Here is a 22,994-nt window from a genome sequence, read left to right on the forward strand (position 1 = left end):
ATTTCCTAGTGTTTCATAATCTTCCGTTCAAGTTCATAAAAGAGAAAGATCATAAGGAACTTATTTAGTACCAGCAGAAGGTAAGCCTGGAGCTGATTAATTTTTTCTTCAGCAGCGAGTATTACTACTGCCAATAAGAATTATTACTTGAGGCTCCAGAGGACACTGGTAATAACTAGGCCAGCTAATGCGCATAAATAGAAATGTGGAGGGGGAAATCTGTCACTCAACACTTAGTACTGCTGAAAAAGAAAAAATTAATTCTTTTTTGTTTAGATATATTAGATATATTTAGATTCTTGGCTGATAAAAGTAATTACTATCATTTTTCAACAATCAGAATCAATTTCAGAAATCTGTTATGAGATTGTTACAGTGATAGCATAAAGTACAAAGTACATTTTTTCCTTACTGTTGCTTACATCTTCTCCTCTAATTCCTCTGTTAGCCTAAGGCTGGTGCAGAAGACAAAGCATAGAGCTTCACCTCAATATTTCTGCAGACTACTCTGGATTGATAGAAAGGATCCGTAGGTCATCAGAAAGCTGCCTAATGGGGTAATGTCCTTCCTATAGCCTTGATTTATCTCCCCTAACTTTAAATGGGTACACACATCTGGAGCACAATCTATGACCCTTCAACAGTCGGTGAACTGAGGTGCATACTAAGTCAAAAAATGCACTCTGCCAGCTAATTAAGACTCTCAAAATTGATGTGTCTCCTCAAATTCTGAAGACGGTATACTGGTTTTCCTTTTTAAGTGCTTCTCTTCTAGTTTTTTGAGTCAGAGACACATTTTTTGCTTATAAAATGATTACATGTTTATTTGTGGTAATTCAAACCTTTTCATCACAGACTGAAAAAAACATATATATGAACAATTCTTAACTGTCAGGCACATACTATATGCTTCAGGAACTCAACAAATCTGGCTGTTGGACTACACAATTAACAAAGACTCTTCAGTGACTTGTTACTGGCTTTTTATCACCATTACCTGCAACTTCTTCTGAAAGGCTTAAAATAGTGTATTTTTACACAATGTCATTTTCCACTGGTAAAAAAAAAAACCAAACAAACAACAAAACAAACCCAATAATTTAAACAGAGGCTCAAGTTAACACGCTTGAGCTGTTTTTGTTTTATGTTACCTTATCACCTCAACATATCTCTACAAATCAAACTATATTGCCCTGATTCTGTGAATGATATTCATTATTTTGCTGCTTTTAAAGAGGCAGCATAAGATAGAAGGAGTTTCTATTATTGACCTATGTGCTGGGGACAATTAGAAAAGCCTGAACAATAAACAACAGAAGTAGTATTAAGTACCCTATTTTTCCATGAAAATAGTGAAGATCCTGCAGAGGAGATCAAACTTTTGCATAGAAACTCATTGCTAGAGCCTTTGGTTATTCTGTCAAGGTTTTGACTGACCCGCATTCCATCAGGTCCTATTCATGACTGGGTATTATTTTCCAGATTTCCTGTGGCCCTTGCTGTAGTTTTCTACTCTTTGTAGTATTACTTTGCACGGAAGACCCAAAGGGCAGTCCAGCTTCTTAGAAAATATTTTTTCTCATATAGAATTTATTCATGTTGTCCTGGGCCTTGTTCTACTTTAAGTCTCTTGCTGTTTATCTCTCCAAAGGATTCCTGTCCCAGCTATTCACTTGAATTCATTACAACAAAGCACTGTTTATGACTGGCTTCTGCTGTATTTGGGCCTCCTTATCTTCCCAGATGGTCATTACTGTTCTTAGGCCAGCTGGAAGCATACTTGGAGCAAGGCCACCTCTGAGGTAAGTTTATGACTGAAGAAAGAAACTATCACTAGGAAAATAACACAGAGACAAATTTCACATAGCACGCAGGGTTAGTTACAATGGTGAATGAGTGTTGGCAAACCGAACATTTATACAGTAAAATACAGAAAACAGATTGCATAATTCACATTAACTGTATCTGGTGGCATGGATAAAAATACTTGAGATCCACCTATAAAAACTTCTACTCAATCTTATCCATATTGATTTGCTGCTGAAGAACACACGTAACCTTTTCCACTTCAATTGTTTTGTGGTTTAAAAAATAGCTAGGCTATTTGAAAATCTAATGCTTGCACCACACAGGATAAAACTGTGGGTTTAAAAATACACATAGAAACTCTGGCCATTGGCATTAACACTGTCATTAATGTCTTTCCGTGTTTTAGAAAAAATAATGTGTCTTTTTTCTTTTACTTTGTACGCTATATTAGGTACTGCTTTTTTCAGTTCCCTACTACCCCCTGTAAACCACCCCACCCTAATTCTCTTCCAGATTTAATCTGTAATCTGTAGCACCTATTACACCATCCAAGACGTGAATTAAAAAGCAGAAATGAACTGAGCCCTCACGGAGTTTACTTGAAAAACACATTAAGTGAGCCACAGGTAATTACTTTACAAGAGCATTTTTTCAAATCCTTGTGCACATGTAAAGTTTCCTTATGAGATTGCACCAAGTTAGCGTTAAAACCCTCAAAAAATCAAACTGCATCTTATCAATCGGGCCACTTGCTTTGTCAGAGAGAGAAATTACATTATTCTAAAGCAATCTGCCTCAACACAACCTTCTCGATGCTGCCTCTCAACTCATTATTTTATAGAGACCTGCATGCTAATGATTTGTTTGCTTTCGAGTCCTGCTGGAAAGGCGTGGCCTCACCAGAAACCCGTCCCCCTCTTTCAGAGCTGGCCACGCTGCTTCTCTCTTGAAGGCTGACAGACAAAGACACTGAAAACATCTCACCCTTCTCCCCTCCACCTTCTCTCTCCACACTACGGCCAACCCCTTCCTCAACGCAACAACGACCATCTCCACCCTCCGCTTGCAGACCCAGGGACTGCCCCTCAAGACAGGCCCCGCCCACCACGCCAGCCCCCTCCCCACCAGACCCAGCTATCAATCAATCCGGGCTCAGCCACGAGGGGCGGAGCTGAGGTAGTAGTCGTAGCCAATGGGTTTGCGAGGTGCGGCAAAGCCGCTACCAATCGGTGGCTTGCTTCTTTGGTGGTGCGGTGTTTGCTGTCCCTGCGCCTGGCTGTGAGGTGCTGGCACCGGCTGTCGCCGTCGCCGCTGCCGTCACCATCGCCTGAGGTGTCGGGGTAGCCGCAGCAGCCTGGCCCTGCCTTTGTCCCGGTGTCACTGAGGATGAGCCCCCGCGCTGTTCAGCGCGCGTCCTGCCCTGCCCGCCCGAGTCCATTCATCTAGCGACTGGTGAGGGGCGGGCCGCGACCTCCTGATGTGTCCGGAGAGGGAGCAGGGCTGGGGGGCGTGTGTCAGTATCATGGTTGGCACTAGCCGGAGGGGACGGGACAGTACTGCGGCGGTGGGGGACTGTAGGAGTGGGGAGAGCCCCGGGCTGGAGAGCCAGCCGGCCACGTAGGATGATGGGAGGGGACCGTCTTCGAGGCGGAAGAAAAGTGGCTTGGCTGCCTGTTCTGATAAGTCTTTTCTGACCTTCGTCACTTCCCGGCTACGTGGACATTTGTAGTGGTAGTCAAAACGGCTACCTTCCCCCCTGCCTGCTCATGGCCTGTGGCTGGTTCTTTGAAACGCTTGAGACCTCCCTGTTGACACTGGCAGCGGCCCTTGCCAGATTTCCTTAGCTGGAGATTCCCGGCAAGCCTCTTGTGTTCTGACTTTGTGGGTGATACTCGTCTGTGGCTTTTGGTAGCAGCTGACAGTGTTGCTGGCTTTGAGCAGCAGTGTAAGCATTAGAGAGTTGAAATCTGGTAGTTAGCTTAAAAGGATATTTCTGTGCAGTCTTTTTAGGGGCAAACCACCAGACCTCTGAAATCCAGGCCTTTTGTTGGTGACATGGGCAGTGCAATTCAGTCTTCATGGTAATTGACTGCAGTTTGTGGTTTATAAAAAATAATGATCAACCAACAGCATCTGATGTGGGTATTCATTAGTAGTATTGCACAGGAAGTTCAAAAATAATTCAGAAAAGTCAGCTTTTCCTAAGAGTTGATCTATATATTGGATATAGTTTTAAGTGTGGTGAAATTCTAGAATAGATTTGTGGTTCATCACTCTTGGCTTATCTTCACGTTATCTGTTTCAATAAAAATTGTTATTGTGGAAATGCCCTTGCTATAATTTTGCCTATACCATTTTCTGTATGTTTTATTTCATTTTACAGTTATTAAATGTGAGTAGTTGTGACTATTTCTAGATATGCCAAGTACAGTATTTCAGTGTGTTTATTTCATACTGTTTATGTATTGTGATTCCTGACTAATAAATGTGCTATGACGTGTTGCAGCTGAATTTAGCTACCAGTGGCATTTTAGTGGTTTTTTTGACAGGCGAGTCTGCCTTTAATTGGCAGTGCTTGTTAGCACTGTTAGGGGCAAATGGATTAGAGTTACTGGATCACTGAATGCCTCATCCAGTAAGGATTATGCCGTTGTCACTGAATGCGGAAGTTGTAGAAACACTGGAGAGAACCTCTAAAGGTCGTCTGTGCTGGGGGTTTACTTGTGCCAAGTGGTGGCACAGAGGCCCTGGCCCTGTAAATGAAGCAGCTTGTATTGTCCATGGCCCAGGGGACATAGCAGGCATGTAGAACTTGGTGTTTTTAAAGGCAGGTTGGTTTTCCTCTCTAGCTTTACTTCCAGGCAGGTCATATTTACTTGAAACTTGAACAGGTTGCTTGTTGTCTAGCCCGTTTTGAGAGCCTCACTAGCATTCAGTTTATCATTTGAAAGTTCTTCCTGACATATAAACTTAACCTTTTATGATAGTTGAACAAATGACTACTTATCCCACTGTCAGGGGTAAAATGGACAAGAGTTGGACAGGGCTTTGGGTGACATGGTCTAGCGTGAGGTGTCGCCCCCCATGTCTGGGGGGTTGTAACTAGATAATCTTAAGGTCCTTTCCAACCCTAACCATTCTAGGAGACTATGTAACAGCTGTCTTATTCAAACATACTCTGTGGTCTGTAGAAACCACAGGTGAAGGAGAAAATAGATCAGTTTTCTCAGCATATACTCACAGGTTGTTTCGGAAACCTAGTAGTTCTAGTTTCTATTTCTAAAGTTTTATTCTACTAACCTACTTCTTTTAAACCTTGGTATCTCAGCTAGAGGCAGCACTCTACCTGGTGTGTTTGTGTACTGAGAACAACAGAACCCTTACTTCCTGTGCCTTGTATTGCAGTGCTTCTGTAACAAAAAGAATTAGCTATTTAAAAGACTCTATGTGAGAATTTCTGACTGCCAAACTACTCTAAGCTGCTGCATACCCTTTTTGCGTTGTATATTCAGTCACTTCTTCCCCCCCCCAACCAAATATATTGTATATTCAAATAATATTGTTAAAGGGACTGAAAAGGCTAGATTTATGCCCAGACTTAAACAAATGTGAAGGGAATTTCTGAACAGGTTAAGCTATCTGTGGATAAGTAATCTTCTGAATGGAAATCAGTAGTCTAACTGTTCTGTGCTGCTTATAGCTGAAAGCTGTATATTTATCTAGGAATTCATGTGCGTTTCCTTGAGGATATGTTGCTTACTGCCAATGCTACTTTTATTATTATTATTATTACTACCCAGCTTTGATTTGCTAGTCACTTTTGTGAGACTCTAAAGTACTACTGTAATATGTATTAGTAGAAGTTGCCTTGAGGTAAGACTCCAGTCAACAGAAAATCCTGGAAAACAGCTATATGATAGCAAATTCCCATGGCTTTATTTCTGTACAGCTTTAGATTTATTTATTTATTTATTTATTTATTAGCTTACTGATCGAGTAGTCTGCATGGTGTCTCCATAAGTTTGTTTTGAGTACAGATATTTTCAGGATTTTCATGCTGTTATGGTTACAGGCCTTTTGTGATACTATGAAATGTGTGAATGGATCAACTTGGAGAATATTATTAATTATCAGCATGCTTGTTTAAAAAACAGCCTTCCTTCAACTCCACCCTGGAAGTCTTTGAGATCTCACATTACCCTTGTAAGGATGGACTCTCTCTATATTTAGCAACTTAATATCAAAAGGGAGAGCACCTGAGTTTTGCACCTTTTGGAAAGCTATATTATTTGCCCTGTTCTTGTTTTTTTGGTTTTTGGTTTGGTTTTTTTTTTAAATTTTTTAAAAGGAGGAGTATTAGGGAAACTCTAGGCTTCTTTTATGTGGAAAATAGAAACCATTATTTAGTTCCATTTTTAGGAGAGCCAAATACTAGGTAGTTTTTCACCAAGTGCATCCCAGGTGCAGCTGGTGTTTAGCAAAAAATCAGTATCACAAAAAAAAAATCCATCAGAAAATGAGTGAAAGGAATGAGGTTATGCCAATTTAAAGGTAAAGTAAGGTCTTGATAAAGACATTCTTAGTAAAGCATCCTAGAGCTGGGTTTTAAGGCCATGACACTAATTTGACAATTAGTTATTTTAACGCAGAGGACTTGGAAGATGCAAAACCAGTGATCTGTCTTCAAGTGGCACTGAACTCTAACTAGCTGAATCTCTTGTTTTCTTTCACTTTTACACAAGACCATTGTCTCTATTAGGATGAAAACAACTGCAACAGCAGCTGCTAGCCACTGCCTTGGAACTGGTATCCACATCCATATTAACCAGATTTTGCTAGATCTAACAGTGAGTAGAGGCTTTCATCAAGAAGAATTTGGAAGACCACAGATAAGAATTCTAGTATCACATGTGCCTCCCAGACTGAATGCCAGAAACATACTTTGAAACTGCCAACCTTGTCATAGGGGTTGGTTGCTGTCAACCCTTTTCTCATAGCACTCTTGTATCTTTGAGCCAAGAGCATACAACCTCTGTGGAAATAAATTCTAGAAAAAAAGAAAATTGTGAATGTGTTGATGGAGAACATGATCCTACAGATGTGGGAATGAGCAGTCTAGTATCTGCCTACACCCAGTAGCTTGTGATGCCTCTGTGCTGAATGTCAGTATTCTGTTCATCACAAATGTTTGTGCTTAATATGCTCCTGCCTTCACTGGGTTTGTCTTCTGAGAGACAGTAATGAAGAAACAAATACTTAGTAGGAGGTCCCAGAGCTGCCTTGGTTTCATCATGTTTTTTTCTGGGCTTAATTTTTGTGAGAATTCGTATTACCAGAAAATGATTATATATATATTTATCTATTCTGGGAAGCATCTTGGATAACAAAATAGGTAAGCACTAACCCACCAGAAGCCCCATGTAAGCAGCTTTGATAAGCAGAGATATTTCTGGAACTCCACAGTGGGAAACATCTACCAGCTCAGTTCATTTTTCCCAGTGATTGATCAAAATCTTGAGGTTTCACATCTGCCTTTTGCTATTTGCAGAAGCTGAAATCTACTGCCATAATCATCCTTAGTCCCTAAGGTATTCCTTAGCTTAGTCTTATGGATGTGCAGCTTTGATTTTGGACTTCTTAACAAACAAGTGCCAAATATTTGCCTATTTGTACTGACTTCTTGAAAGAAACAGATTTTTGAGACAGCCACAGTAGGTAAGGGGTGTTTTTTCAGCTGCAGGAGTTCTGCCTCCATAAGGTCAGATGGCACATCTGACACTTGCCTTATTGTGTGTCTGACAGCTGTGGTGCAGTGCTTTGCCTTTCTGAGGGGCAGAGCTGGAACTCAGACTCCTGAGCTCAGTTTCAGGAGGCAAAATACCACACACGCTTTCCTGCTACTTAGGAATTCCTTCCAAGTTGGTTGTAATCTTTTAAACCTTCCTGGGCTGTGAACTTGTATAAGTAGCTCGTGTCTCTAAGAGAAAATTCAGAAATCTGCTTGCTGCTGAAATAAAACATCTGTAGGATACTCTGAATACTGCTCCGATTCCTCATTTTTGGTGGCTTTTTTTCTATAATGAAAATGTTAATTAGGAATCAGTTTTTATTAAGACATTGAATTCCAAATGATGCCTGTTGTATCATAAAAATGTTCAAAAGATGATATTTAGCTATATATGTCTTTTAATAATTACAGCATTAGGAAGACACTGGTGTTATGACATGAATAGGATTAGTTCTGAGAAGCCTGCAGAAATACCTAACACCTGCAAATAAAAACAGATACTCATAATCAGAAGGGCACCATATTATGGACATTTAAATTCAATGTGTAAAAAATGCTGGTGCTGTTACTACTTTGTGCTTATTTTGGGTGCTGATTTGCAGCTGGAACTCCATATACTAGTAAGCATTTGGACAGCACAAAGGTTTTCACCCTGACATGAGCATCAATTCACAAATTTAAAGTTTCAAGGTTTCATTTAAAGACCTCCTTTGTATTTAAAAATAGTCAGATCTGATTATTAACCCTTTTCAGATGTTGTAATAACATGATAGTGGGTGTTAGTGGCATGCCAGTCTTTACTATGGAGGAGTAAAATCTTGATCTGTAGCCTTCTGTCTCGAAACTCAAGGTGTAAGTATCAATGTACTAATATAGCTTCTAGTGTTATAATGTTTATAGTAGGGAGCGCTGGGTTAGAATGACCTGTAAATAAATAATTCAGCAGAGTCATGGTTCACATAATTGCAGTAAATGTCACCATAATGGATTGAGGATAAGTTATGCAAGGTTATATTTCTATCTAGTATGAGACTTTTTATTCTTTTAATATGTGGTTTATTGTTCACGGTATTTTATTGTTTAGACTAGCGCTCAGATGTTTTGAAGAAGTTTTTCTCTGACCTTTCCGTTCCTTTTTTGGAATGTCACAAGGGTTTTTTGGAACCAGGATTTGCTTTCTTGTGAATTGTTTTCTCGTACAATTCAGTGTCTTGAGTGTATTTGCACCAGGGAAGGTATGGCACGAGGCATGGCAGGGCTACTTCCTGGGGTGGTGCCATTTCATACCAGTTTACCTAACAGATGAGTCTATTTTATGGTTCCCCTGAATAACTTTTCTTTGTCCTTTTTGTTTTTACTTTTCTTTCTTTGTAGCACTAATAGCAATGTCTTAATGATGAATTGTATTTAAGATTTGCTTTATAAGGTATATGTAAAATTAATACTTCTTCCACAGCATAATTTTATTGCCTAGTGGCATATTGATGAAACATGACAAATTAGTTTGAGGATAATGGCACTTCTGATGCTTTTCCAATAGCTGTCCAAATATTTATTTTTTTAAATGATTGTTATTTAGAAGAGTGTTTAACGTGCTGGTAATCTAAGCCTGCTGATACTTTGAGTCTGTCACACTTCGATTCCTTGGAGCAGCAAGTCAGGCTGCATTCTTGAAACTAGAGCTTTGTTTCAAGCTTGCGATGGTGATTCACTTTTCCTTATAGTCTGAGGCTTTAAAGAAGGTGAAAGGAGAAGCATCCGTATACGTGTATGTTACACTTCTTGTGTTGCTGCAGGAGTTTTTATGTTGGTTGTAAAATACCTTGTAGAGTGAACTGAAGCTTACTGTGACAGAGCTAAGCTAAACAGTTGTGGTCAATTTTGATTTGAAATATTTCTGAATGTTTCACCTGGTGAGGGATGAGTGACTAAGTTGTAGTGAATAAAAAACACTTTTTTCTTCCCCCTTTTGCCCCCCTGGCTTCATTTGCCTGCTGTTTGAAATTGCTTTGAAGGTATATACCAAAAAACTTCTGATCTGCACATTTTGATTCCAAGTATTTAATTCCTTCTGAATGAGGTAAAAAAAAACCAACCCTCAAAATTGAAGATTTTGTCATAGAATCATGGAACAGTTAGGGTTGGAAAGGACCTCAAGATCATCTAGTTCCAACCCCTCTGCCATGGACAAGGACACCTCACACTAAACCATGTCACCCAAGGCTGTCCAGCCTGGCGCTGGACACCGCCAGGAATGGAGCATTCACAACTTCCTTGGGCAACCCATTCCAGTGCCTCACCACCCTCACAGTAAAGAATTTCTTCCTTATATCTAATCTAAACCTCCCCTGTTTAAGTTTTAACCCATTACCCCTTGTCCTATCACTACAGTTCCTAATGAAGAGTCCCTCCCCAGCATCTTTATAGGCCCCCTTCAGATACTGGAAGGCTGCCATGAGGTCTCCACGCAGCCTTCTCTTCTCCAGGCTGAACAGCCCCAACTTTCTCAGCCTGTCTCCATACAAGAGGTGCTCCAGTCCCCAGTCATCCTTGTGGCCCTCCTCTGGACTTGTTCCAACAGTTCCATGTCTTTTTTATGTTGAGGACACCAGGACTGCACACAATACTCTAAGTGCGGTCTCATGAGAGCATTGTAGAGGAACAGAATCACCTCCTTCGACCTGCTGGTTGTGCTCCTTTTGATGCATCCCAGGATACGGTTGGCTTTCTGGGCTGCGTGTGTGAACTGAAGCTGGCTCATGTCAAGTTTCTTATTGACCAACACACTCAAGTCCTTCTCTGCAGGGATACTGTGAATCTCTTCTCTGCCCAACCTGTAGCCATGCCTGGGATTGCTCTGACCCAGGTGTAGGACCTTGCACTTGGCATGGTTAAACTTCATAAGGCTGGCATCAGCCCACCTCACAAGCGTGTCGAGGTCCCTCTGGATGGCAATCCTTCCCTCCAGTGTATCAACGGAACCACACAGCTTGGTGTCATGATATGTTTAAATACTCTTAGATTAGAAATGATTGGGTTGGTTTTCTTTCATGAAAGTTTAGATTCCATTACTAGTATTTGCTCTAAACGGATTGCCACCAAGCTGAAAGCTATCTTGATAATTTGTGAGATAGGAGAAGGACTGGGATTTCTATTTTCTTTTCCAAGCAAAATAATCTGTCCCTGACAGTTGTTTGTAGATAGAGACATTAACAAAATGTGGTTGTACACTTAGTGCCTGAAAAGCAAGGGAAGGTAAGCTTGACAGGCTTTTTCTGACAGGGGTGGGGATCAAGGAGTGGAGTATGCACATATACAATAACCACTGAGCTGGAAAGATAGCAGGGTGGGGTTTTTGTTTGTTTTGTTGTGTCCCCCCTCTCCTCCCAAGGATTTGTTAGCATTTTTAGTTTTATTTATTCAGCTTTCATGGTGAAATTGTCCAGCTTCTTTTGGAATATTTTACTCACAGATAAAACAACTTTAAATTACAGTTTGCGTAGCAAGCAGAAACATCAAGGAAGGTTAACATATGACTGAATACTATTTCGCTCACTTTTGCAGCTTATGCTTGAAAGATTGAAGTGTGATGTTTTTTGAGACCGAGTAGCAGTTCACATTAAGTTAGGCAGTGTATCAGTGATGTATATAGTTCACTTTTTCTGTTTTAGATGGGTTTATCTCTGATTTTTATACTGCTGTCTGCACTTCGTGTACTGTAACCCTTTTAACTGCACACATTTAACAGGCTAGATGATTGCTTCTGTCAGGCCTTCTTTAACTTTTGAGAAAGATGGATATGCTATAGGTAAGTATGCACAGATAAGCAGAAATGCTGTATGCCCAAGACTTTGAATATATTTTAATGTAGAAGAATTTATATCTTTGCTGCCTTCTCCTCTTTCCTCCCTTACCCCTTCCAACTTCAGCCTTCGCTTCTTCCCACCTGTTTGAGAAGCTTTAAACATTAGACCTGCACAAATGCTGACAACCTGAATTCACATCTCCTGTACTGAAGCTGCTTTGCTTCATTCTTTTGCTATCTTTCCTCTCACCATTGCTCTGAGAGGGGAGCCTTCGTGGTGATTGTGTAGAAGAGACTTAGTAGGGAGATGGGTAGTCATTTGGGCCAGGGAAGAGAAACCAGGGAGCAATCGTTTTTTGCAGTGGCTAAGGGAAACCGTGGCGGGCTCTCCCTCTTTCTGGGTGTGACAAAGCTTCTGATTGATAGCCAAGGATTTGTTGGTGGGTGATTTTTGGATTATGACTTCAGATACAGTTCACATGTATGCTCGAAGATTTATGTAAAAGAAAGGGAGGAGGTTCCTGCCTTTGGAGGCTGGGGTGGGGAGTGGAGTCATGGTCTTTTAAACTGGCTGAATGCCTGAGTATAAGCTTAGATGGCGCAGGGTAGGTCAGTTAACCTTTGCCACATTGCTAGTTTGATAAGCATTTAAATTGCATGTCAAATGCAGGGGAATTTGTAATATATAATATGAAGTGCAGGGGATTTATTTTTTTTTTTTTTAATTAATCTGTTCTGTTTTGCTCTCTTCCAGGCCTCCCTTGCAATTATGGAGTTTTAGAAGAATTAATATCGTGTGGAGGGGGAATCCCCCTCTGCACAATTGAGATAGTTCGCTTTTGGAATTTTTTATGGACAAGAATATTTGTTATATAAGATGGTGAAATAAGACTTCTAAAAATATATATTTATAAATATTTATTTGGATCAAGTGCCAAACATAGCAGTACAAATATTTCTAATGGCAGCTCAATAAAACTGGATTTACATCCTTGGAATTACAAAATTTTTTAAGGCACTGTGTTGTGTACTGAATTGAGTGCCTTGATAAACTTAAGGGCTGTTCCCCTTAAGGAGAGGAGTAGGTGAAAATGAATTCTCTCATGCCAGAGTGCACTTCAAAATGTCGATCTCTACAGCATGCTTTGGATGTTATTTCTGTAGTAACCAGAGGAAGCGAAGGCCAGATCAAGGCCTTTCTCTCTTCTTACTGCTACAATGCTGCAACTGTAAAGGATGCCTTTGGTAGAAACGCTCTACATCTTGCTTCATCTTGTGGCAAAAAAGGCGTGCTAGACTGGTTGGCTGAGACCAAAGGAGTAGATCTCTCAGTGAAAGACAAAGAATCTGGATGGACAGCTTTGCACAGAAGTATATTTTATGGATATATTGATTGCGTTTTGTCATTACTGAAGGTGAGTGATTTGCAGTTGTAGTTTCCCTCATCTACAATTTTTAGATGCGTATTAATGATGTAAAAGGAGGGTTTTAAACTTGACTGGAAGTCTTTTGAGTGTTGTCTTACTGCTGTGTTTACATCACAGTGTATTGGTTTACTTCAATGTTAACTCTGTGTTTGTAAAAGACGTCTGCCTTTGCCCATGAGAAATCAGTACTGACAAAAGGATGCTGATTAGTTGTGGGCTTCCTTGAAGACTGTTTTGTGTAGATGATACTATGGTCAGGATCTGAAAGTAGAGAGTGATCAGAGTAAAGATGCTATAAAAATAGACTCTTCAGTAATTATACCAATTAGTGTTTTTAGAGAACATAAAATAATGAAAGTTTAACTGGAGTTATAATTAGAAATGAATCTAACTTTTGAGTGAGAAGCACTTTAAGATATGGAACATTTCATTAAGCAAATCCCCATTTCATTCATATTTTAACGAGGGCTTTTGCTTAGTGCCTCTCGTTCCTTTCTCGCAATTGCTGTTTCTTCCCTACCACTTAGCAAGTTACGTATATTTTTGATTGCTTTTCCTTCTGTTCCTCCTTTCCCAAGTACAGCAAAGGGAAGGTTTGTATATGGCTGAGATGTTCAGGGTCCTTTTAATCATGCGAGAAAACAAAGTATTTGTGGTTCAGGGTTACTTAAAAGCTGACCTTTTAAGGCAGATAATTTTCTATTTGGAGTTCAGCCTTTTTACAGTCATGGCAGTGACTAGCCATTTGTAAACATAAAGCTGTCTGCTTTCAACAGGTTTTTAAGCAAAATTGTTGTGGATTCAGGTTGGTTTTGTTTTTTTTTTTTTTTAATTCTTGAAGGTCTGATAACTGTTAAGTATGTATTTAATGTGCTGTACCGTTACATAGTGAGGAAGTTTTCATTAAACTTGACAAAAATAGGTGTTTGTATAGGAATTTTTCTTAATTCTGTTCTCTAGAAAACTGAAACTGTGTATGTGAGGTCTGAAAAAGTAACCAGTCTCCTAATGTGTGTATATCTGTATCTTTGATAGCTGCTTACAGGAGGCCTGTACAGTTTTCCCCAAGTATATTTTTCTTTTCTCAGTGCATAAATGAATGACATTTTTCTGATAGCTCTGCTGATCTTCTTCTAAGGAGCAGAATGACACTCATGAAGAGTGATCTGCCTCCCAGTTCCTTAACTGAATTCTCCCTCCTGTACTGTGTTATTGTCAGATGCCTCAGTCATTATTTTCGTGGTCTTTTGCTGTACTTGTTTCTTTATGTTCATGTCTGTCTTGTTGTGGGGAGTCCAGACCTGAACCCAGCACTTGAGTTGCAGCTTGCCAGTGCTGAGTAATGCTGTAGTGTGATGAGTACCTTTTGGCAACACTCACATGCAGCCCTGGATGCTTTCACCATACTTAGCTGTGAGGACATGTTGCTGGCTTGTGGTCCACTGGTTGTGCACCAAGAGCCCCAACTCCTATCTATTCTGCCAAGTTGCTTTCCAGCCAGTTGGCCTCCAACTGTATTGGTATGATGAGTTGTTCCTCCCCAGGGCCAGGATTTGCATTTCCCATTGTTAAATTCATGAGATTCCTCTCAGCCCGTTGCTCCAGCCTGTCGAGGGCCCTATGAATAGCATCACAACCCTCTGGCTTATCAGCCGCGCCTTTTGGTCTTATATCATCATCAGGCTTGCTGAGGGTGCACTCTTTTCTATTATCCAGGTCATTAGTGAAGATGTTAAACTGTGCTGGTCCCAGAATCAACCCCAGGGTACTCAGCTAGTGTGAGTGGCATATTTCTGTTGTGGGCTGGAAGCAGTTATGATTAACTCTCAGGCTGTACTTAACTACTAGTTTTGCCACTCAGCAATTAGGGCTTGTTTTTAAAAATTCAGACCATGTGGATGCCACTGCAGCCTCTGTTGTGCTTGTAATGACTTCTACAGCTGCCAAAGAGAATAATATCCCGCTACCTGTTAAATCATGAAAATAAGTTGCTCTTTCTGTCATACAGTGAATTAATACCAGCACTGTTGCTAGTAGGGTTGCCTTTATAATTTAGAGAATGCATGTTTTTGTTGTTCTGGCTAGTGTTTTTCCAAATGAAGTTATGGGTTAAAATCCCTCCTGCAGCTGTGGCTAGCTGTCCTTCTGTCATGCTTGAATGAGTTGTGCTCCCTTGATTTTTGTATTTCATGTTTTGCCTCTTGATCTTGAGATTCTGTAAGGTTTTCCTTTTTTATTAGCCATGAGCTAGTAGGTACAGCTGTATATCCCTTAGATTCTGCCTGGGGACATCTGCAGTTCTTCCCTTCAGGGGTGTGATTGATGACACTTGACTTCCTTAAAACCCTTGTTGGTGTAACAGCATTTTTTTTTTATTAAGAAAACAGTATTCACAGAGAATATCTTCCTCTCTGAGTTCTAAAGGAATGTCCTGTTTATGCTTTGTACTTCTGAAGCTTCCCTGCTGTTCCTGGCCTTATCTGGCCATTTTGTCCTCTAGCCTAGGAGCTGTGAACCGCTGTTCCCTGCTTGTTTTCAAAGAATACTTTTTAATTTTTATTTCTAATTTTTACTTTCTCACTTCTTAACATGCCAAAACTGATTCTGTAGACATGCCAGTGTAAGAAAATGTGTTGTCTGAAGCCGGTAAATGCATTTTCAATAAATACTTGCGCTTCCTAGATGGCTTTACTTTATCTTCCTTTGTGTTTCACTGATTAAATCTTATTAATCTATAAATATTCATAGAATAAAATCCCAGTTAATAGAATAATACAATATATACATGGCTGAATAGGTTTGCACTGTTGCTGTGGGGTAGTTTGTTTGTTTGTTTTTTCTTTATCAGTCTTGCTTACCGTTTAGTTGAATCTGAAGATTCTTTTATTAGTACTAAACTTCAGTTGAAGATATGTTTAGCTTCTTAAATGTTTACCTGACTTAGTTGAAGGTGTGGAGTTAAAATTAACTTACGTTCTTCTCCTACTCACCTCTTTCAGCATGGCGTTAGTCTCTATGTTCAGGATAAAGAAGGCTTATCAGCTCTGGATCTTGTGATGAAAGATAGGCCAGTCCATGTGGTGTTCAAGAAAACTGGTAGGAAATCAAATAGTTTAAACTGTGTTTTACAAAGAGGTATATCTCAACAATTCATGCATGTAATGTTGTAGACAATGTTTCCTGTTTCTAGTTAGGACTGTATAAATTATGAGATACCTGAAGATGTGGGGTCGCTAATATCATAGGGCAGCAGGTATAGGATCTTGGCAGTAAACACAGGATGCACATGCGTAGCAAAAATGGAGGAGTGATGACTGACCTAAAGGTTTTTAAAAAGGGTGTGAGGGGGAGAGAGGTTAAAAAAAAAAAAAATGCAGGTGATATAATAGGTAACCTAAATTGGTTGTGGAGACTATCCTTGGAGATACTCAAAACGTGAGAGAAACGGACCTGGGCAACCTGCTGTAGCTGACCCTAATTGAGAAGAGGTATTGAACTAGATACCTCCAGAGGTGCCTTTCAACCTCAATTATTCTGTGTTTTATATATTTTTTTAATATATTTATATATTTAATATATACTAGTTTTATATATTATTTATATGTATTCTGTTATTTATATATTATAGTGATAGGACAAGAAGTAATGGCTTTAAACTAGAAGAGGGTAGATTTAGATTAGGTATTAGGAAGTAATTCTTCACTGTGAGGGTAGTGAAACACTGGAACAGGTTGCCCAGGAAAATTATGAGTATTGCATCCCTGGCAGTGTTCAAGGCCAGGCTGGATGTGGCTTTGAGCAACCGAGTCTAGTGGAAGGTGTTCCTGCACATGGCAGGGGGGTTGGAACTATGTGATCTTTAAGCTTCCTTCCAACCCAAAGCATTCTATGATTTTTTTCCTTTATCTCAAGTCAGGCTGTCTGAGAGACTTCCATGTCTTTGAATTTGATAGTTTACATCACTCCTGTGTCTTTCGTGAAAAGAGAGGAAGTATATTCTTTAATCTTCAAAATGTTTTTAGCTAGCTTATACCAAGCTACCCTGCCTACAGTAATTCTGAATATAATTTCTCCAAACAGAAAATGAGCATGTAAGAATAACTCTTGCACACAAGTTTTTTTCTTTGACAGGGGATTAGTCTTTCCAGTAGTTTTTATTTATTTTCATGCTGTTTTATACTTTTCTACTCCCATGCTTTCCTCTTTTCTCTATGTTGTTCAGTCTTACGGTATTGTGAAATTTGTTTTTTTTTTCAGCTTATTTCCAGTCTAAGTAAATTTGGTTGCACTAAAGATTTGGGTATTTTAATTTCAACTTGTGAAATATGTTAAAATTCTTTAATCTTTTTAATAGGGATGCAATGTGATGAAGTGTATATTGATTTGAGCTTTTTACTCAGAAAATGGTGTGCAGATATCACTAACTGAGAGATTATTAAAAAAAAATCTGAAGTGTTATTTTTTTGGCTACACCTCTGATTTGAAGGTGTTTCTGGCTTTCATACATGACAGCATAAACTTTTTTTGGTAAAGGCTTTTTACTAAACTGAAGGAAAGCATGTGTAATCTAAGGAAGTAGTAGTTGTCTTCTGAAAACATAATAAGTAAATCTGCTGCTGAGGAATGTTTGCGTTTTCTGCTGCTGGAAAATATATATAAGTAATGTTGATCATTGTACCTTATTAAAATATTTTGTCACAGTACCTTCTGATAAGAATAAATATTTTTAAAGTTCAGTTGTATGTAAAAAAATCATCTTTGCTCATCAAATTTTAAATAAAACCAGCAGGAGCTCCTTCTCAAAGTCACCAGTATTTGCACAATACTGGTAAATTTATAAGCTGCAGAGAGAATTTTTTTTCATTGCAGATCCCACAGAAGTCTACACTTGGGGGAACAATATAAATTTTACTTTGGGTCATGGTGGTCAACAGGGTAAACATCATCCTGAATTGGTGGACCTCTTTCCTCGGAATGGCGTGTATATCAAACAGGTATTCTTAATGTATTATATAGGCATCTTTCTTGGTGGAGGGGTGCATGGGGGGGAACAAGTATCAAAGGTGTTCTCAAGTTTTCAAAGTTTTCATGTTAAAAAAGAAAAAGTTGGGTCTGTGGGGTTTTTTGTTCATTTTGGTGTTTTATTCCTCCTCCCATCTCTTTTCCTTTCTTCCTAGTTATTTCTCAGCAAGCATTTTCCATTGATCTGGCAAGCAGCTTACAGCAGCTAAGGAGTACTAGAGTAATAATATATTCTTGCTGCTCCTCCCCCCCCCCAATCACCTTCAATTAAATCATAGTTCTCTATTTTGGTGGGGAGAATGTGTCGTACGTTTTTTTAAATGTGATTTACCTTGGATATATGGCTTGGGAATTTAATGATACTTTTATACTTGTTTTGAGTTTCAGATTTCCTGTGCAACTCCATAATGAACTGAAGTGGGACAATGAGTCTGTTTGCTGCATGTTGAATTAAAATTCTTTTTGTGTTGAAAGCAGAATGTGCTGTTAAGCACGCTTCCTGTAGCAGTAGTTTTGTCCCTAGTAGGTTCTTGGGACTTCAGTTTAAGAATGTTTGAAAGTTTAAAGTGCAATTTGAGTAAGCATTCAGGGCAGAAAGTCTTTGTTGCAGTCTTAACATGGTTCATGCACCTCTTCTGAGGCAGTGTTGTTGCCCTTAGAACTCAGTCTTAGGAGCTTCTGTTAGCCTTCCACTAGACCAGGTTGCTGAAAGCCCCATCCAGCCTGGCCTTGAACACTGCCAGGAATGGAGCACTCATAATTTCTCTAAGCAACCTGTTCCAGTGTTTCACTACCCTCACAGTAAAGAATTTCTTCCTAATATAGGGCCATGCTTGAACTTATTTTTGTGACTTTATTTTATAAATACAAACCATAGGGCTTTTCAAGCAAGTTAAGGCAGGTTAACTTAAAGGATAATATTTTGTGTTCCTTGTGACTTGATTTGGCAGTCCTGTGCTTTAATATTAGTATCTTACTTGTATTTTCACAAACAGATCTTTATTAAAGCTGGACTTTTTCGAGAAGTAGTTTTAGCAGGTGTTTTCAGGTTACCCAGGAAAAATGATCTGTCCTCTACCGCCTCCTTCCCACCTTTTTTCGCTCTTTTTCTTTCAGGTGGTACTCTGTAAATTTCATTCCGTGTTCCTTTCCCACAAAGGTCAAGTTTATACATGTGGACATGGACAAGGAGGACGCTTGGGTCATGGTGATGAACAAACATGTCTGGTATGCCATCTCATGAAGTCTAGCATGTAGCATGATGGTTCATTTATTTCAAATAGCAAATCTAAAAAGTGAACTAGAGTTTTTGTGAGTGTACTTTCAAAATGAGTTTGCTGTCAATTTCAAGCAAAACCCCTTGCTCCCCACCAAATAACGAAAAGAACCCCACCTCTCTAGTACTACTAGTGAAGTGGCAGAGAATAGAAGAACATGCATTTAAATATATTTTAAGATAGCTAGATACTGTGATCACACTTCTGTGTTACAGCTGAGTTGTTATAAAGGCTAGCTGATTCCAGACAAGGCCTGGATTCTTAAATAGGTTTGTGATATGTTAAGGCTGGCACACAAGAAACAGCAGTAGTGTAGAGCTGTAGTGGCGTGAAAAGTCATAGTAGGGCTGTTATTACTGGACTTGCACAGCTGTAAGTGAAAATTCACCTACTGTTTTATTTTGAACAGTACATGTTGCAATATGCAATACCAAAATTTAAGAAGACTAAGATATGATGACAGTACAATTCTTAGACTTCAGTATCTTATCCTGTGCACACTTCCTGGTAGTATTCATTTAGTTCGCAGCACAATGTTGTTTTTAATTTATAATATCAAGTTCTGCCAGAAATTTGCTATTATGTTGAGGGTGTTACAGTGAAGACTGGAGCTCAATTCTTAATTTTTTTTTTTTTTAAATTGCATTTCTATTATAGTAGAATGTTTTACAAATTGCTGTTTGAAATTAGCATGTTACCCAGTTGAATGAGGAGGGCTCACAGTAGAGAATGCATGAAGAGTCAAAGATACAGAACTGCTTCCTTATTCTGTGGAATTTTCTTAGGATTGTCCTGTATTCTGAAGGGAGAAATCTTATCACTCATGGTAATTTAAAAAGAACAAGAGAGGAAATAGTTAATATTTGTCCAGTTGTCCTGAAGATATAATTTCCAACCGAATATCAGAGCTGTCATCTTCTCTGATAGCAAAGGATACATTTCAAATGAAAGTCTTACTGCATTGGATTTGGTAATTATGTTATTGAGTGTATTGTATATTCAGATGTGTTTTCATCTGTAGTTCAGTATTTGGTTATGACTTTCTGTTGGTGTTTCTTTAGTTTCATAGATGACCACTGATTAATATAAAACCAGAGTTATCTTTATATCAATTTTTTTTTTCTTGTTCAGGTTCCAAGACTTGTGGAAGGCTTAGCTGGCCATCAGTGCTCCCAGATAGCAGCAGCTAAGGATCATACTGTTGTTTTAACAGAAGATGGATATGTTTACACTTTTGGTTTAAATACTTTCCATCAATTGGGTATTCTTCCTCCTCCTTCTAACTGCAGCGTTCCTAGACAGGTAAAAATAATATCAGTCAGGCCTTAGTTGTTTGCTTCTTTTAGCAGAAAGTAAAAGGTGGAGATTGTGGAAATAACTTCTAATCTTTTTCAGGACCATAAAGTCCAATTGAATTCAAATAAAATCTTGATTCTGTGTTACCATCCATCTCTATCTTAAATATATAACTATGTCCTGATTGAACATCTTAGTTTGTAACCTGAACTGTACTAAAGTTTGTAGTGCCTAGTCTGATGCAAGGTACAATTGCCAATCTTCCACAAATTGTTCTGTAGCTGAAATGACATAAAAGTAATAGATATGTGTTACTTGAGATTCATGCTCTTTACTTCTTTTGAATCACTGGATGATGAATCTCAGGGTTTGGTGGTTACGTTCTTTGCTGAAAGCACTGTTGATTCTGGATTGATAATGTTTTAGGAAGAAAGGGTATGGGCATCAACAACGTAATTATATTTCTATGCTCAATCTCTAATTCTTCTTTTTTTTAAAAATGTAAGTAAGAGTTACATTGCCTTTTATTGAAAGGTGTAGTTCTGCAGTGTGTTTAGGGCATTAGGACTTACAAGCTGAAACTTTTCAGCTGATGCTATTGCAGCATCTGAGTTGTCTTTGACTGTTTTGTACGTGACCTCTGCAAGTCTTGTTCAGTATCATACATATGAAGACAATGTAAGAAGATTTGGTTATAGTTCTGATTAAATAGTGCACAAAGTTTACTACTTTTTGACACTAGTGCTAAGTGCTCCACTTGACAAACTTCTGACATAATCCTGACTTATTAGGCCGTATGTGAATTGTTACCACTGCTTCATTCTTAATGACTTAAGGAGTTGAATGTCAGAAGTTTGTACCTGTGAAATTCACCTGTTGCTGGTTAATACTAAGATGTACTTTGGATTTGTGATTAGGTTCAGGCAAAAAACCTGAAAGGTAGAATGGTGATTGGAGTGGCTGCGGGCAGATTCCATACAGTGCTGTGGAGTAAGGAAGCAGTTTATACGATGGGGCTGAATGGTGGCCAACTAGGTAAGGTAGAAGCGTTCTGAAGGTAAACCCCAGCCATTAAAAGATGTTATTCATGCTAAAGCTGTCATTTAATTCTTACAACAGAAGCTTGGTTAAAGCTTTCTCTCCTCTCTCTCTCTTTTCTCTCTCTCACTCTCCTCCTCTCTTTCTCTCTCCCTTCCTCCCCCCCGCATCTGCTTTAGTTAAACCAGTCTCTTCATGCTTCTTTTGAAGAATATTTTTCATTACTGCCGGTCACTTTCACATTTTGAGATGATGGGAGCTGTCAGGCTCAGCTCTGTTATTTGAACTCTTTATAATTCTTTCACTGTCTGTGTATCTTGTGTGGTCCTGCTACTGTAGACTTTCAGGAAACAGAATATTGCTGCTTGTGTTGCAGGTCACTCCAAGGTGTACTTGTCTCCTTCCAGCAGTCTGGCTAGTACTGCCCTTGATAAACTATAAACTAACATTCAGCTCTCCTGCCTATGTCCTGCTTTCAACACGCACTGTAAACATGCTACTAATAACTTTTTCCATAATAACATATTTAAACTGAAATTCTTGCCCATATCTAGTCTGTTTTCAGTAATGCCATTAACAAAGGCTTTGCTTAACTCAGTATTATTCTGAATGTCAAGATAGAACCTAATAAAAACATATTTCCAACTAGTGAACTTATTGATTTGTTGTCTGAATGGGCTATTTTAGTTGCTTTTGTCTTTTTTTTAATGAACAGGTATTGCAATATTGGTTTGGATTTGCATTTTCACAGTTCTGTGTCTATAAGCAAACAAAATGTTAGCTAGCTCTGTTACTTAATCTGCATCAGTTCTGGCATCAGGTTCAGACACTTTTTTTGTGTTCTTATTTAAGATAGCAAAGGTATGTCAAAAAACTTTCAGAGAAGTATCTTATTAATGAATATATTATGGTTTGTGGGTTTTTTTGTTTGTTTGTTTTTTTTAATATGTACACTTCATATAAGTTTGGGGTTTTTTTTGTGTTGTTGATATTGAGTTTATTCTGCTGTGCGTAAGGCCCAGTGCTGTACTGTACGGAGACAGTAATTAGATCATGATACAGTTGTGTCAGCTGGGCACTATGATAGACATGTGCTAATAAGACTTGCCTCTTCAAAATGTTTGGGCATAGCACTACACTGTCATATGACAGGGTTGCTTCCAGCTTTAGAAGTGGCTCTTCTCTTGTTCCTGGATATTGGTACTCTGATCCACTCTGTGGTGCAGACGTAAGTGCACACAGGGCAGGCTTATATTATGTGTGAGATTCTTTGGCATAGGTTTCTTGATACAGCAGAGCAGCAATGACCTGATTCATTTTTTATTTTTTTTTAATACATTATCAGAGTCCTTACATTACAGCTCCAACCTTGTCCATTGTTCCATGTAACTGCCTGTTTTCATGCATGTGCACTTACAGTAATTTTTATGACGAGCTTGCAATGCTGAAATAAGCTTTAGTTATGCCAGTGTGATAGTATTTCTAGTGTCTTGAACTGTAATATGATCTAATAAATGTTCTTTGGAATCAAA

The 22,994-nt window shown here is 38.9% G+C and overlaps 1 protein-coding gene across 8 annotated transcripts in view; it reads left to right on the forward strand.

Moving 5' to 3' along the window:
* Window positions 1-3,074: 3,074 nt before the first annotated feature.
* IBTK (inhibitor of Bruton tyrosine kinase) overlaps window positions 3,075-22,994 on the forward strand; it is a 60,363-nt gene continuing 40,443 nt past the window's right edge. For 5 of the 8 annotated variants that reach the window (XM_080616434.1, XM_080616440.1, XM_080616437.1 and 2 more), the window contains exons 1-6: window positions 11,645-12,817; window positions 15,829-15,964; window positions 17,699-17,823; window positions 18,968-19,078; window positions 20,260-20,430; window positions 21,342-21,459. In XM_080616434.1, coding sequence (XP_080472560.1) covers window positions 12,494-12,817; window positions 15,829-15,964; window positions 17,699-17,823; window positions 18,968-19,078; window positions 20,260-20,430; window positions 21,342-21,459 — 985 coding nt within the window. In that variant the 5' untranslated portion in view covers window positions 11,645-12,493. Of the gene's footprint in view, window positions 3,262-11,644; window positions 12,818-15,828; window positions 15,965-17,698; window positions 17,824-18,967; window positions 19,079-20,259; window positions 20,431-21,341; window positions 21,460-22,994 lie in introns of those variants that run through there. The other 3 variants (XM_080616438.1, XM_080616439.1, XM_080616435.1) reach the window with 2 other exon arrangements.

Source organism: Psittacula echo, assembly GCF_963264785.1.
Source record: "Psittacula echo genome assembly, chromosome: 4".
Classification (NCBI taxonomy): domain Eukaryota; kingdom Metazoa; phylum Chordata; class Aves; order Psittaciformes; family Psittacidae; genus Psittacula; species Psittacula echo.